The sequence below is a fragment of the Diorhabda carinulata genome, chromosome 5 (genome assembly GCF_026250575.1).
Source record: "Diorhabda carinulata isolate Delta chromosome 5, icDioCari1.1, whole genome shotgun sequence".
NCBI lineage: Eukaryota > Metazoa > Arthropoda > Insecta > Coleoptera > Chrysomelidae > Diorhabda > Diorhabda carinulata.
Genome location: NC_079464.1, coordinates 20,284,350 through 20,297,955, shown reverse-complemented (window position 1 = coordinate 20,297,955; position 13,606 = coordinate 20,284,350). Strand labels below are relative to the sequence as shown.

Here is a 13,606-nt window from a genome sequence, read left to right as displayed (position 1 = left end):
ATCGACGCTCACGGGTCATATAGTGAAAAATGAATTGATAGTAGCTGGTCATTTCAGAAGGATGGCAAAGAAAAACCTCTTCTGAGACGTTAAAATAAAATTGAGAGGTTGCAGTAGACTAAATAACATAACAATTGGACGCATAAAGAATGAGAGAGAGTTCCATGGACTGATAAGTCAAAATTAGAGGTTTTTGGGTTTAATAGTGTTTGTGTTAGTGTTTTTGTTAGTTCCATCTGTTATATTAACTGTATAGGGCATAGTCAGAAAGTAGTGTCCTACTTCCACTTAACATTTTTGGAATATCCTGAAAAACAAATGGAACCAAATAGACGACGAAATTGCTACAGAAAATGCCAAAAATTGTGCACCGTTATAATTCAAAAAAATCAAATTTATTATTACTATATTTCTATCTATATGAGCTGTTTGAAATATAGATAAAAAATGAATCGTATTGTTTTTATTTTTTTTTGTATCACGAAAGATTATTTACCACAATTTTTTTTTTATTTTTATATACAATCCGGTCCTTATGTATGGAATAAATTCAAGACACTAAGAAATTGATCAAAAAATCTAGATAAACGTCACCAAATTTTTCCGGAAAATTGTCCAAATAGGAATCTGAAAAGTAAATTTTAAGTTTTTCGGCATATTCTCAACGATCTCAACATATTGCATCTTTCTCCTTAGCTGTCATTATATTTGCAAATTCTGTATCTTTAATCAAGCTCTTAATCTGCGCCTTTACAAAGATTTCCTTTTTCCCATTTCAAATTTTGCCTCTGATTATGCCGAAAAACATTTTCCTCCTTGTTCTAACTCATTGTTTCCAAGTTTGACGTGTAGTTATGGAAGTAAAACTTTATCATTAAGACTTTTCCTGGTGTTGAGAATACCTTTTGTATCCAGCCTCTTTTTTACCTCTGCACCATTAACTGTGCCTTCAAAAAATAAGGGTCAATAATTTTATTGTTAATGATACCAACCCAAACGTTGACTTCTTTAGAATATTGAGTGTGAGCATTACACATCCAGTGAGTATTTTCTCTGCTCCAATATCTATAGTTCTGTTTGTTAACAATTTAAATGAAACGTCGCTTCATCAAAAAAAAACTATTTTGTTCATTAACTGCAAATCTGCGATCACTCTGTCCACCATCAATTCACAGAATTTTGTTTTTTACTAGGATCAACTTCATTTAACTCCTGAACCAACTGAACTTTGTCTTTGTACAAACCTGTCAGTATAGATGATTTACTCATTGTCGGCGGCAAGTTCTCGAGTTGTCTTATCCTCTATCTCTAGAAGTACATCTAACTTTTTTCATTAAATCCCTTTCCAATAAGTTTCCACACGAACACCTTCCTTATTTTAATTTTTCGAGGGGTGCTTATAATTTAGAGTGAGTGCTTGAGGAGAATAATATTTTCATACTGTAAATTGTTAATTTAAGAATAAAACTCGACCTGTTTCATGTTTTTTTTTTCATATGGACCGATTTGAATATTCTAATTATATCAATACCCAACAAGTATCAAAATCCCTCTACAGTTTTTTGTATTTTCTATAAACGAAAATTATGAATAGTGATTATTTCGGCCTATATTATTATGTATCCATACAAAACGTGTAGTTATATCACACATACGTACAGCAACAGGTGGATTATTTTATATTTTATTAGATCCTCGAAATAACTACACATTTGACATATAAATAATATTCAAATGTGGTTTCTACATCATTGAATATGTAATTCAATTCCATCATCGACAATTTTCATTGATAATAGTTTGATTGGATATTTAACTGCATTTAGTTGAACAATTATCGAAGTGTTTTGACACGCAGCTGATTTAAAAGATTCCACTAGAAACTTAAACTAAAATTGTACAAGATAATCGATATTTCTTGATATTCAGTTCATTTTTCTTCTAAACAATCTGAGTCGTAGGTATATAATGCTTTCGGAAATAATTTTACAATTTATATAAATTTCTATTTTTACAAATTGTGTATTTTACTGCAAAAAAAGAACGGATACGATACTGTGAATGAATGCGAAAGTATAGGCGTTGTATACTTACCTGACAAGCAAAAAATTTTGTGAAAGTGAATAATGAGAATGAGACGCCGCTGAAGACAGTGGACTAATTATAATAGACAATAATAGAAATAAAAAAAAACAATCAATATAACTAGAAGCGTATATAAAAGAGTAAAAAGGAAATTACAACTAATCGGATCAAGATCAGGAGTATTTATCATGGAAAAGGGGAGAAAACAAGAGGACAGTCTAAGCCCACTATCGTTCATATTAACAATAGTTGAAATACTTAAAAGTGTGAAGAAACGGAAACACCTACAAACAAAAGCGTTTGATCGTCTGGATCATGGCATTCTTCTGACTAAGCTATGCAACATTGATTCATTTACCAACTTTTTTATGCCATACCTCACAGATAGAAAACTCACAGTTACACCATGGTTTCAACTTCATAGAAATTAACGCGTCTTCTGGAGTGCCCCAGGGTTCAGTACTTGGGCCACTAGTATTTTTAATACTTATAAATGACATTGCATTAGAATTAAATTTCGATGTTTTCCTTCATGCAGATGATTTAAAGCTATATCATTCCGTATCGAACATTAATGTCCGCCACTTTTTTTCTCAACATTTCAAAGTGTAATACCTTACATTATCATCTTATTTCTAATAATTTGCAACATTCAAAGATCTTGATGTTACATTTGATAGTAAATTAAACTTTTTTGAGCATATCAACATCCTTGAGGTAGCCTTTAGGCATATGGTATGAAGAGATTTTCCACGTATTCACTAACCAAATTTTCAATAATAATTAATATAGCAACCAATTTATTTAACAATAAATCTTATCAGCTTTTAAAATTTTATACAACTGACTAAGTTATTTCAATCACTCTAACGGATTAATAACTGCCCTCCACAAACAGGCGTTTAATGTGCATATAATGAATCATTTTACTATAGATATAAGCTGTGTTATAGTTCTTTCAGTATCAATTGCAGATTATAAAAACCCTTGCCAACAATTTTGTTTGATCTACCATAGACGTAGATAACTCATTTTAAAAATTTATTATTTTTATAAACTGACTATTATATTATAAGATGTGAATAGATGAGTGAAATGTATCTGCCTGTAAGTGAGTTTGGTTTAAACAATGCACCAGACATGAACTGAGCCTTTTTTGTACCCCATTCGTTATTTTTTTCTGGAAAACGAAATTTCAAAGCAAAAAGTATAAAGTGAAATAAATTCTTTGCAAATAAAACAATAGAAAAAGACAATTCAATTCCAAAGTATCTTTATAAATAATAATGGTAGTCAGAATCGTCTGAATTAGAGTCATTATTTGATTGAATTATGAATGGTTGTAAAAAAGGTGATACCACATACTCATCTTTTTCTTTGATAACATGTTCAACACAGTTTTTCCCCAAGCTCTTGGGGTTCTACTGCTAGAACTGTCTTTACTTTTCATTTTTCAATTTCGTATGAGTGCCGTGCGTATTTATGAAATATTGATTGTTCCTGGCATAACTGTCTTTGGAATTGATATTGGAAGAACTATATTCATATATATATACAACAACCGAAAACTGAAGAGTTCAAAAATCGTACATATAATGTGATATTTAATCGAAAACCGTTTGAGTACCGCAGTTTTCGAATAAACTAAAGTTTATTGAATCGCCTCTAAATATTGGCGTTGTACATCAAATTTTGACACGTAAGTAACGTTTATGGTTTGTTCCCAGTGCCCTGGCTTCTCAGATGTTTGCCGCCGCGCAACTTTCATCGCAACAGCAAGCAATGTATGTTTTTATTACTTACTTTTTTTTTAACTTAGATAGTTATACATGCCTCAAAATTGCAACCAAATTCACCAAAGTTTATAAGAAATGATTTATTAGTAATCTTTGGGACAAACTGTTATCGATTATATTAATTAAAGATACGTTTTTGTCATTTTTATATTAATTTTTATACAAATTATGAATGTTATTAATTTTAGAGATGGCTAAAACTTTTTTGGTATTGGTTGCATTGGTTTATTAACTTTATATTTAGAATAAATAATTTATTGGAAAATTGGCCAGGGCACTGGCATCTACAATTTTTCAAACTGTGTTAACTTTTCTTATTAGTATGCTAGTGTCCTGTGCCGATAATAAAATTCTACCCTCGAAAACGATGTTTAACATTTTTATTTTGTTTTTATTTAGGTTTGAAAAGTTAGATATTACCCCCAAGAGTGCTCAAAAAATAAAACCTGTTCTGGAGAGGTGGATGAAAGAAGCTGAAGATAGGTTAGTATTTTTAGATTTTTTATAGTTTATACATTCGAATCAATCATTTAGCGAAATCATTAAAATTAAAAAGCTAAAAAATAATTGAAAACATTTCTTTTTTGGGTAATTTTATACTTTCGGCTCTAGAAAATCGAGAAATCATCCGATTTAAATGATTTTTTTTTAAATTATTGTTTTTATAGCATTTACGGATTTACGAAAAAATTATGGGAATAAAAAAATGAAAACTGATTGATTTCAGGCCTTTAAATGTTCATAAAAATGCACTTATTCACGTATAATAGTTGATAACTTTTTTCCAAATAATTTCATTTTTTTATTCCCATATTTTTTTCATGAATCTGCTGTAAAAACGAAGATTAAAAAACATCATCGAAATCAGATGATTTTCCGATTTTCTAGAGTCAAAAAACAACATTGGACAACATACTTAATACACTGTTTACATTACCACTGCACTGCAGTCACTATTGTACTGTCTGACGTGCTTTTCAATAACCAAGTCACCCTAAACTGGAGATAAACAGTGCACTTTTTGATGGTAAACAGTTAACCTCCCTCTGAAGACGTCAGTTATCGAAACGCGCGTCAAACTGTGCAATCGTATTGGTGTAATGGTAGTATGAACAGTAGAAGCAAATACATGTAAAACAATCGAGAAACTCTTAAACAACTTTAATCAAATTTGGTCAAGTAAAATTACAGGAGAAACATAAGCTGACCAGGAGTTTGAGTCCCCCATAATCTGTCCGAATAGAATGAAGCCAACTGATCCATAATATACAACGTATAGCTTTAGAAACACCATACGGAACAGTTTTATTGATCACTTGATCAATGGAGACGTCCTATATGATAATCCAAAACGGAAAATGAAGTGGCTATCTCTAAATGTGTCACAACGAAATACTGCGAATCCGAGCTTCCAATCTGTTCTGGCTTCGCAGTACTTCGTGGTGATACATTTGGATAGAGCAACTTCCTTTTGCATTTAGCATTATCATATTAACGCTTCTGTGTATACACTGATTTGGTCATTTGGAAATGTTGAAATCAAAAGTGTTGGGATGAAGTTTTGCGCGAAGCTTTTAACGAATACAATTTCTATAATCAACTTATAGAGAAAATGCGGCAAGTATTTCAATGGCACAACACCGGGAAGAAGTCGAGGGCAAGGATTAGACCGGACGATGATTCAAAACCACCAATTGAGACAATTTGACTCCAATTAGGGAATTGTTGAATTCAAGCAGACATTTGAGTGTACCTTTAATGTAGACTCAACTTTATGACATCGTCACGACACACATCGACATGTGGTAGGTGTGTGCTAAGATTATATCAGAATTACTGACATCATATTAGGTGGACTGGTTAATTTCAAGTTTGTAGAACCTGGTACAACTATTAACTCTAATGTCCATCCAACTTGCTGCATCCAACTAGATAAATGTTTCCGCTATGCAAAGTAATCACCCTTTTTCTTGTGGTAAAAGGAACTCTATATGTAAGAGAATGTTAAATTTTAAATCTCTCTTGATCATTGATGAAGCGACAAAAGCCCAGGCTCATTTCGGGATGATCTTTATTTGTTTTTGTATAATATAAATTTAGCTACTGATATATATACTTGTAGTTCCCAATCCTGAAGAATATGCTTCCAGGCGTTATTAAATCTCTTCCTCTCATAGAAACATTGTATATATGTTTGAAAAAAATGGTTTTCTCCTCCATTATTTGTAAAAAAAGATATTTTAATATATATTCACCAAAAAATTTGACGCAAGATAGATTTTGAAAGAGTAAAAAGTTAAAAAACACATTTTTCAATTTAAATATTTAAATAACTTATTGTAAATTGTAAATTTTGATTTCTACAATTTGATTTTAAGACTATTTATTATATCTTTCTTTATATTGACACAAAATAGACGTTAAGATTACGAAGCGAAAATGGTGATGGAAAGGTCATACATTACAGAAACGAACAAAGTATTAAATTATATTACAATAGGCGATAGATAAAAACGCAGACCTGAACGAACATAGAGGAAACTATCAAGGAAGAACTGCATCAGAAATAACAGAAAGAAAAATAAAGCCGTTTTCAACCAAATTGGACGTAACCCACAAAACGTTCATCGTTTTACAACATATGTCCAAACACCCACAAGTGCCCTTTGCTCAACTGGGACGTATATGATGATAATGATTTCTTTAATGTTTTAGAAGACTTAACAATTTATTTAATTTTGGTCTTTTGGGTGTGAGCTCTATTCACCGATTCATCCACTCCTTTATGTGCTTATACGATAAAGTAAAGTTGATATTTATGATATTTCACTTTTTTTTATTTGTTAAAGGTACAAAAGTGGTCAAAACCATTTGACAGATTTCATTGGTATAGAACCATCGAAAAAACGGAAAAGAAGAACTTCCTTCACCCCTCAAGCCTTAGAATTACTTAACGCCCATTTCGAAAGAAACACACACCCTTCAGGTAAGAATTTTATAATACAAGGGTGATTTTATTATTATTTTTCGCTATGTTCCAAATATTATTCATCAAAATTTCACATTAATCTAACAAATAGATCAATGTTCATATAAAGAAAATTTTCAGTTTGTTAATAGTATTTCCAAATATTTTTGACTATGACTTTTGGATTGATTTTGGACAGTTTTAACCATGGTTTTTGTTTTAGGGGCACACCTAGTGTGACAGCCTAAAAAAGGCAATTTTTGGAAAAAAAAAACTAGTGAATCCATCGTTTTAAAAGTTTGAGGGTATATTTATACATGTTTTGAGAATACACAGTAAAATTTTTGGAATAAAATATTAAATACTTTTGTGGCACAAAAAAAATGTCTTCCACTACTGGAGTAATTACAGCCTTCTCCGTCGATAAAATCTAACAAAAAAAAATTCTCGTTAAACTAAAACATATTGTCTATACGATGACCCTCGGGCGAACAAAAAAATCAAAAATTTACAAAATGGTGGCATGTTAAAAAAAAAGTTAAATTTTACCGAATATCTTGGTCGTTTTGACCTGCCAAAAATTCTATTTTTGATCAGATAAAAAAACTGAAGGGTCATCGTATGGAGAACTATATAGAGAAGATACAAAATAAATTTTATAGCGATCGAATCATTTGTCTCCGAGTAATCAGTCCAGCAAATTCGAAAAATGCTGTTTCGAGAAAAACGCGTTTAAAGATAAATGTATGTCCCGTAGACAATGCAACTATCTAACTGCCGAGCGGCTACTCTTTTAAATGGCTGTAACTCAAAAACTATTTAAGATATCGATTTAAAATTTTAGTATGTTATTTTTAAAGGTATAATCTATCTATTTTTGAAAATTTCACACTAGGTGTTCCCCTTATATCAGATGAAATTTTTTGGTTACTCATGAGAAGCGAAACATCAAAATAAAATAAAATTTAAACAAAAAATATAATAACCTAGGAGCTCAAGAAATTAAATAAGGTTGTATGATGGTTGTCTGACATAAAGAAATTTTCGTCCCGGGCATCATGACGTTTAAAAATGTGTACTTCTCACAGGGAGTGAATATTTAACTTTCTTCCTGCTATAGTACGTACTTTCAACCGACTTTACGAAGAAAAATTCCCCTTAAATGACTGTCTATTATTGATTCTCATGGATAGCGTAACTGATAGGTAACTCAGGTTTGCAATTTTCATACATTTCGGCATTTCAACATAAAAATAGTTTATCAGTATAAAACTTTAGAGCTACATTGGTAACTGGTAATTGGTAACAATAATCAAAAATCTTAGAAGAATTAACACACAAAAAAGTAATTATGTTGTTGATTATGTTTTAAATTTGAAATTTTCTTCCAAAATTCCTAAAATAGAACACAACGTTCGGAAAGACTAATCAAAATCTATTTCTGGGTCAGAATCCATAATCATTTGATAGATGCTCTAGTCCAACGTGGATATAACCTCTTTAAGGTCTGGAATGATGGTACAGACTCTTCGTATACTGTATCTAATTTATCTTTAATTTGCTCAGAGGTATTCCTTTTCCAAAACAACTTTTTTCCATTTTTAGAAAAACCCTCACAACGATTCAATTATACAAGGGTTGCTATTTATGTTTTGAGATATGGCAACACTGCTGTGAATATGTCAAATCTGACTTTGCCAAAATCTTGATGGCTCCTCATTTTTTGACCGTGTTTCGCTGGTTTTCCGAATTCAATCGTGGTCGCGCTTCGCTACAGAATGAATCTCGTGGTGGTTGTCTAAAATCGGCTGTTGTGCCAAAAAGCATCGATATTCTGCGTGCAACATCGTCGTGTGTCATACCGTGAGATTAAGGCTTACTTGTGCATTAATTCCACTCGCATACATTCAATATTGCATGAAGATTTGGCTGCCAAAGAGATGGATACCACATAATTTAACAATTGCTCAAAAAAAGCTCGTTTCGATTGATGCATAGAAATACTGAAAAAATTCAATCGAGGTGCTTCAAAAGACATTTAGAAGATCGACGATTGTGGCATGTCATGAACCAAAAAAAAGTTGTTCGCGCACGAAGCACTTCGAAGCAAACGGTCGTCGGTTTTTTCTGTTCGAAAAAATTAGGGAAACCAATGGCAGAAGACCAATGTCTCTCCACCTCAGTTAAAACATCAAATTGATGGGTTATTATTATTCCTTCTTATTCCCGTAGGTGAAAAATAAATTGCGAAGTCAACGTTTATCTACATCTGAAGAAGCGATTGATGCGTTCAAATCACATATTCTCTTGTAGAAGAATATCTCGACGCATGCGCAAATATATTTCCCAGTTTGTATTGTTATATTCTGACATCTTCAGGTTGAGATCGAAAACTTATATCAAATGCTGATATTTTTAGGTTGAGGTCAGAAACTTTTCAGACAACCCTCGTTTAAGTATTTTATATAATATTTTTCACAGTAAATTATCCATTGAAACTAAAACATACTTATTTTCTTTATTATGAATCCTGTCTCGGAAGGGGCGGATCAAAGATTTACATTTGAGTCGGGTACCACCGGGGGTCGGGTGTAAAGGATATTCACGAGGCTAAGGGGAGTTCAGGGGTTCTCCCCCAGATATTTTTATGCAAGAACACTTTTTTAGCCTTATTTCAGTGAAAGTTTTAGTAATTAGTTGAACATTTCGTGTTCAAAACTTGTTCAGTCTAATAAATTATAGCCACAGAATTCTATACCGTTTGAGGTAGTATTTATAATCCTTAAGATTCCGTATGATTTTTTCGTTCGCGAATAGTTACGTGACAAGGCGAGAGATTTTTACACATCCATAGGCATGCGGAAACTTCCGGAAAGGTGGCGAAAGTATGTAGACTGTTACGGTGAATATCTAGAAAAATTGTACAAAATTTCAGCTCTTTTACTTTATAATAAAATTCCGGTTGATATTTGAACCACTCTCGTATATATTCCAGATTTGATAAAAATTATTTTTGTCAGATATGTCCTCTTCAATTATCTTATATATCAAAAAAATTGATGATTTCCATTCCGAGTCCGTTCAGGCGTTCTACCCAACCGATTTGCTTAATTTTTTTTTTCAATGAAAGGTATTGATGCACAGATCAGCCACCAACCATCGGATTTCATCTAATTTTCACCATTCTCAAGTTATACTCAAATGCGATTTCCCCCTGTACATTACTTATGGGAGTTTTTCACATACACACATTCTATCCTCAATATCTCAGGTTCTATTCAAGATAGAGACTTCGTTTTGGTTTAAGAACACTAGCTGAAACACCTTCTTTCTTTTGAGTTTTTGAACACTTAAATCGGTTGAGTTAGAGAGGAGCTAGGCGCGGACATTCAATGTGGAGTTATGAATTTTTGTAGGTTTTTGGCAATTTTTCTACATTCAAAGATCTATATCTCAGGTTCTAATATAGCTACAGAGTTCGTTCTTTTCGATTATAATGATTTCTGATACTTATTTTATAGATTCGATGCGAGCGAAGCCGCGGGTAAAAGCTGGTACAATTTGATTCTATTCAGTTCAAATTTATTAATTATAAGGTTTGCTTTCGCTTTTTACTGATAGAGAGCGTTGCTTTATTTTTTGAATAAATTATGTTAGTGCTGTACTTTGCCGTTTGTCATGTCATGTCATGTGATACTAGTCACATTGACGTAACTTTAGAAGCAAGTAGTGCATGATTTTTATCAAAGGTATTAGTTGTGGGTTATTTTAAAAGCAGTGCAGAAACTAATATTTCCGGCATATTTTACTATTTTATTTTCGTATAGGAAAGAAAGCTGCAGTGGCTCACAAAAAAATAGTTATGGTAAGTTTATGGTGCTGACTGCTTAACAGAAAGGACATGTCACAATTGGTATAAAAAATTCCATTCTGGAGATTTTTCCCTCAAAGATGAGCAACGTTCTGGTCGACCTACTAATGTTGATGATGATCAAATCAAAGTCATAATTGTAGAGAATCATCATAAAACTGTTCGAAAGGTTGCGAAAAGGCTACATGTATCGCAAAAACAACAATTGATTAAAATGTCTTGGGCTAATTAAGAACATTGATATTTGGGCACTTTACGAATTGAAGGAAATTAGAAAACAGTATGCACCAGCACAAACCACATCGAAAGCTGAAAAACAACAGAAAAACCTCATGGTGTCAGTTTGCTGAGATGATAAACGTGTGTTTTTTGAGCTGCTTCCAAAGAACCAAACGATCAATTCTTATGTTTACTGTCGACAATTAATGAAACTGGATAAAGTAATCAAAGAAAAACGGCCAGAATTGTCCAATATGAAAGGTTTAGTTTTTCCATTTAAATCGAAGTTAGCAGAATTAATTGAATGGTTCCACTTTCACAAATGACGATGACCTTCTATCGCACCTGTTTCAGTTTGTTGCTGATAAGGACCAGAAATTTTATGAGCGCGGAATCATGAAGCTGGAAGAAATATGGCAAAAGGTCATTGAGCAAAATGGAAAATATATAGTTGATTAAAAATTATTATTTGTCAAAAAAAATTTTATTTATTTATACTACAAAACTGAAATTACTTTGTCACCAATATATCTAGTGTATTTTTGCCGTGTCCCCCCTCGATCCGTCACTGTCTCTCATTCCAAAGGTGCACTTTTTCTGTGACATTATATTTTTTTAACAACCCCAGTGTAACCAACAAATGATAATCTACAATATGATCGTTATTATTACGCAATATTGCATACATATTACATACAATTGACCTTGATCTATCAAGGTTTTAATTAGAATTAATCATGAATATATTCCAAGAAAACTATTTGTTATAATAATAATATTGTTAATGTATCTTTTTTTATATTTACAGGTACTGAGATAACAGGGCTGGCACATCAATTGGGGTACGAAAGGGAAGTTATACGAATATGGTTTTGTAACAAACGACAAGCCCTGAAAAACACCGTTAGAATGATGTCGAAAGGCATGGTTTGAATCTGTGATTATTTTCACCATTAAAAAAATCGTGTAAATAGACTTTTCCAACAAATTATGTACAAATGTAAATATGTTGAAAATTATTTAAAAACAGGGATCGTAAATAAGATGTAAATTTTGGTATTTAATTATAATTTATTTAATATCAAATTGAATATATATATATATATATATATATATATATATATATATATATATATATATATATATATATATATATATATATATATGAAATGAGTGAAAATGAGACGAAAGAAATATCACTCAATAAGTCGTATAACTAAGAAAAACAAATTTTTTGCCAAAAATCGATTTTATTCATCAATGTAATCTCCTTTAATAATAATACAATAATCTCGAAGTCATGCTTGTAGAAGGATTTGTCTTTTGCATCAAAATAGGATTCAGTTCCAGCAATTGCTTCTTCATTTGAGCTGAATTTCTTACCGGTGAGCATTTTTTTGAGATCAGCGAATATCCAGTACTCGCTGGGGGCCCGACCTGGACTATACGGTGGATAAGGAATCAATTCGAAGTGTAATTCGTTCAATTTAATTATCGTTGCCGATCTGTACGACCACGTTTAAATTTAGCAAACCATTAACAAATTGAATTATTTTGTACGTTATTTCAGGTAATTGTACACGAAAATACGTTATTTCACATTTTTATAGAGAAATCACTTTGTAAAACCAACTTTATAGTCAGATATGTACATAGCGGTCAAAAGTTTTTGCTCACCGCATCCATTCATTAAATTTCAAAATAATACACTTTAACAAATCTCTTTTTTTTCATACTGTACTGTAAAGTCGACTAAACAATACTAATTTGAGTACGGAAAATAGCACTTTATGGTATCCTTGTACTTTACAGCACTCTTAAATTCTCCCAATCCCATTTAAAATAATAAGAAATAAAAAATGAATTAACATCAATAACTAAACTTTTATTCTAATTTTCTAATATTAACAGTAATGGTGCAACTACTATTACCAGAAACTTTTACTGGATGTACTTCTTTATTTTCATTAATGCTGGAAGATACGTGGTTTTGGTTTAACACTTGTACAAAAGTTTCACCCTTTTTATCATTCTTGCTATTTTCTTTTTGCTCTTGATGGATTCCTTCCACGTATATTTCAGCCACTGATGATCTCTTCCATCCATCATGCCTTTTTAAAACATTGATCCCCACCGTTGCCAACAGCGTTGACAAAGTCTTTCTGAAGCGATGTCCGATGTACTTAGAGACTTCACGATTAGAATAGTAAGAATACAAAAAATATAAAATCTCAGCTGGTTGACATGACATGAGGAAAGTTATCTTGACAGTTGACATGTGCCTGACCGAAATAGATTCGAGTACGTTCCGATAATAGTATGGTGTTCCATTATTGAGAATCACAACAAAAGTAATTGTACCATTGTCGCCGAATTAAAAATACTTCTACGTACCGTGGAGTACAAAGTGAGAAATATGCATCCACCAAGAACTTTGACGATAGAAAACGTTCAGGACGACCTCGAAAAATTTTGAAAATTGAACGCGTGAATGGTAGAAGAAAGTTTTATGGAGAGATTAGTCAAAGTTTGAGATCTGGTAGAAGAGTGTTTGTGCGCAGGTCAAAGGAAAAACGGATGCTAGATCCATGTGTAATCACGACTGTTAAACACGGAGGAGGCTCGGTGAGGGTTTGGAGATGTTTTGGAGGAAGAGCGACTGGAGAA

At 32.1% G+C, this 13,606-nt stretch overlaps 1 protein-coding gene across 2 annotated transcripts in view; it reads left to right on the top strand.

The window, feature by feature from the left end:
• Window positions 1-12,042, top strand: part of LOC130894207 (POU domain, class 6, transcription factor 2) — a 154,394-nt gene extending 142,352 nt beyond the window's left edge. Inside the window, exons 9-12 of one of the 2 annotated variants that reach the window (XM_057800847.1) lie at window positions 3,813-3,869; window positions 4,281-4,364; window positions 6,731-6,867; window positions 11,748-12,042. In XM_057800847.1, the coding sequence (XP_057656830.1) occupies window positions 3,813-3,869; window positions 4,281-4,364; window positions 6,731-6,867; window positions 11,748-11,872 (403 nt within the window). In that variant the 3' untranslated portion in view covers window positions 11,873-12,042. The remainder of the gene's footprint in view (window positions 1-3,812; window positions 3,870-4,280; window positions 4,365-6,730; window positions 6,868-11,747) is intronic. The other variant, XM_057800849.1, reaches the window with a different exon arrangement.
• The last annotated feature ends 1,564 nt before the right edge of the window (window positions 12,043-13,606 follow it).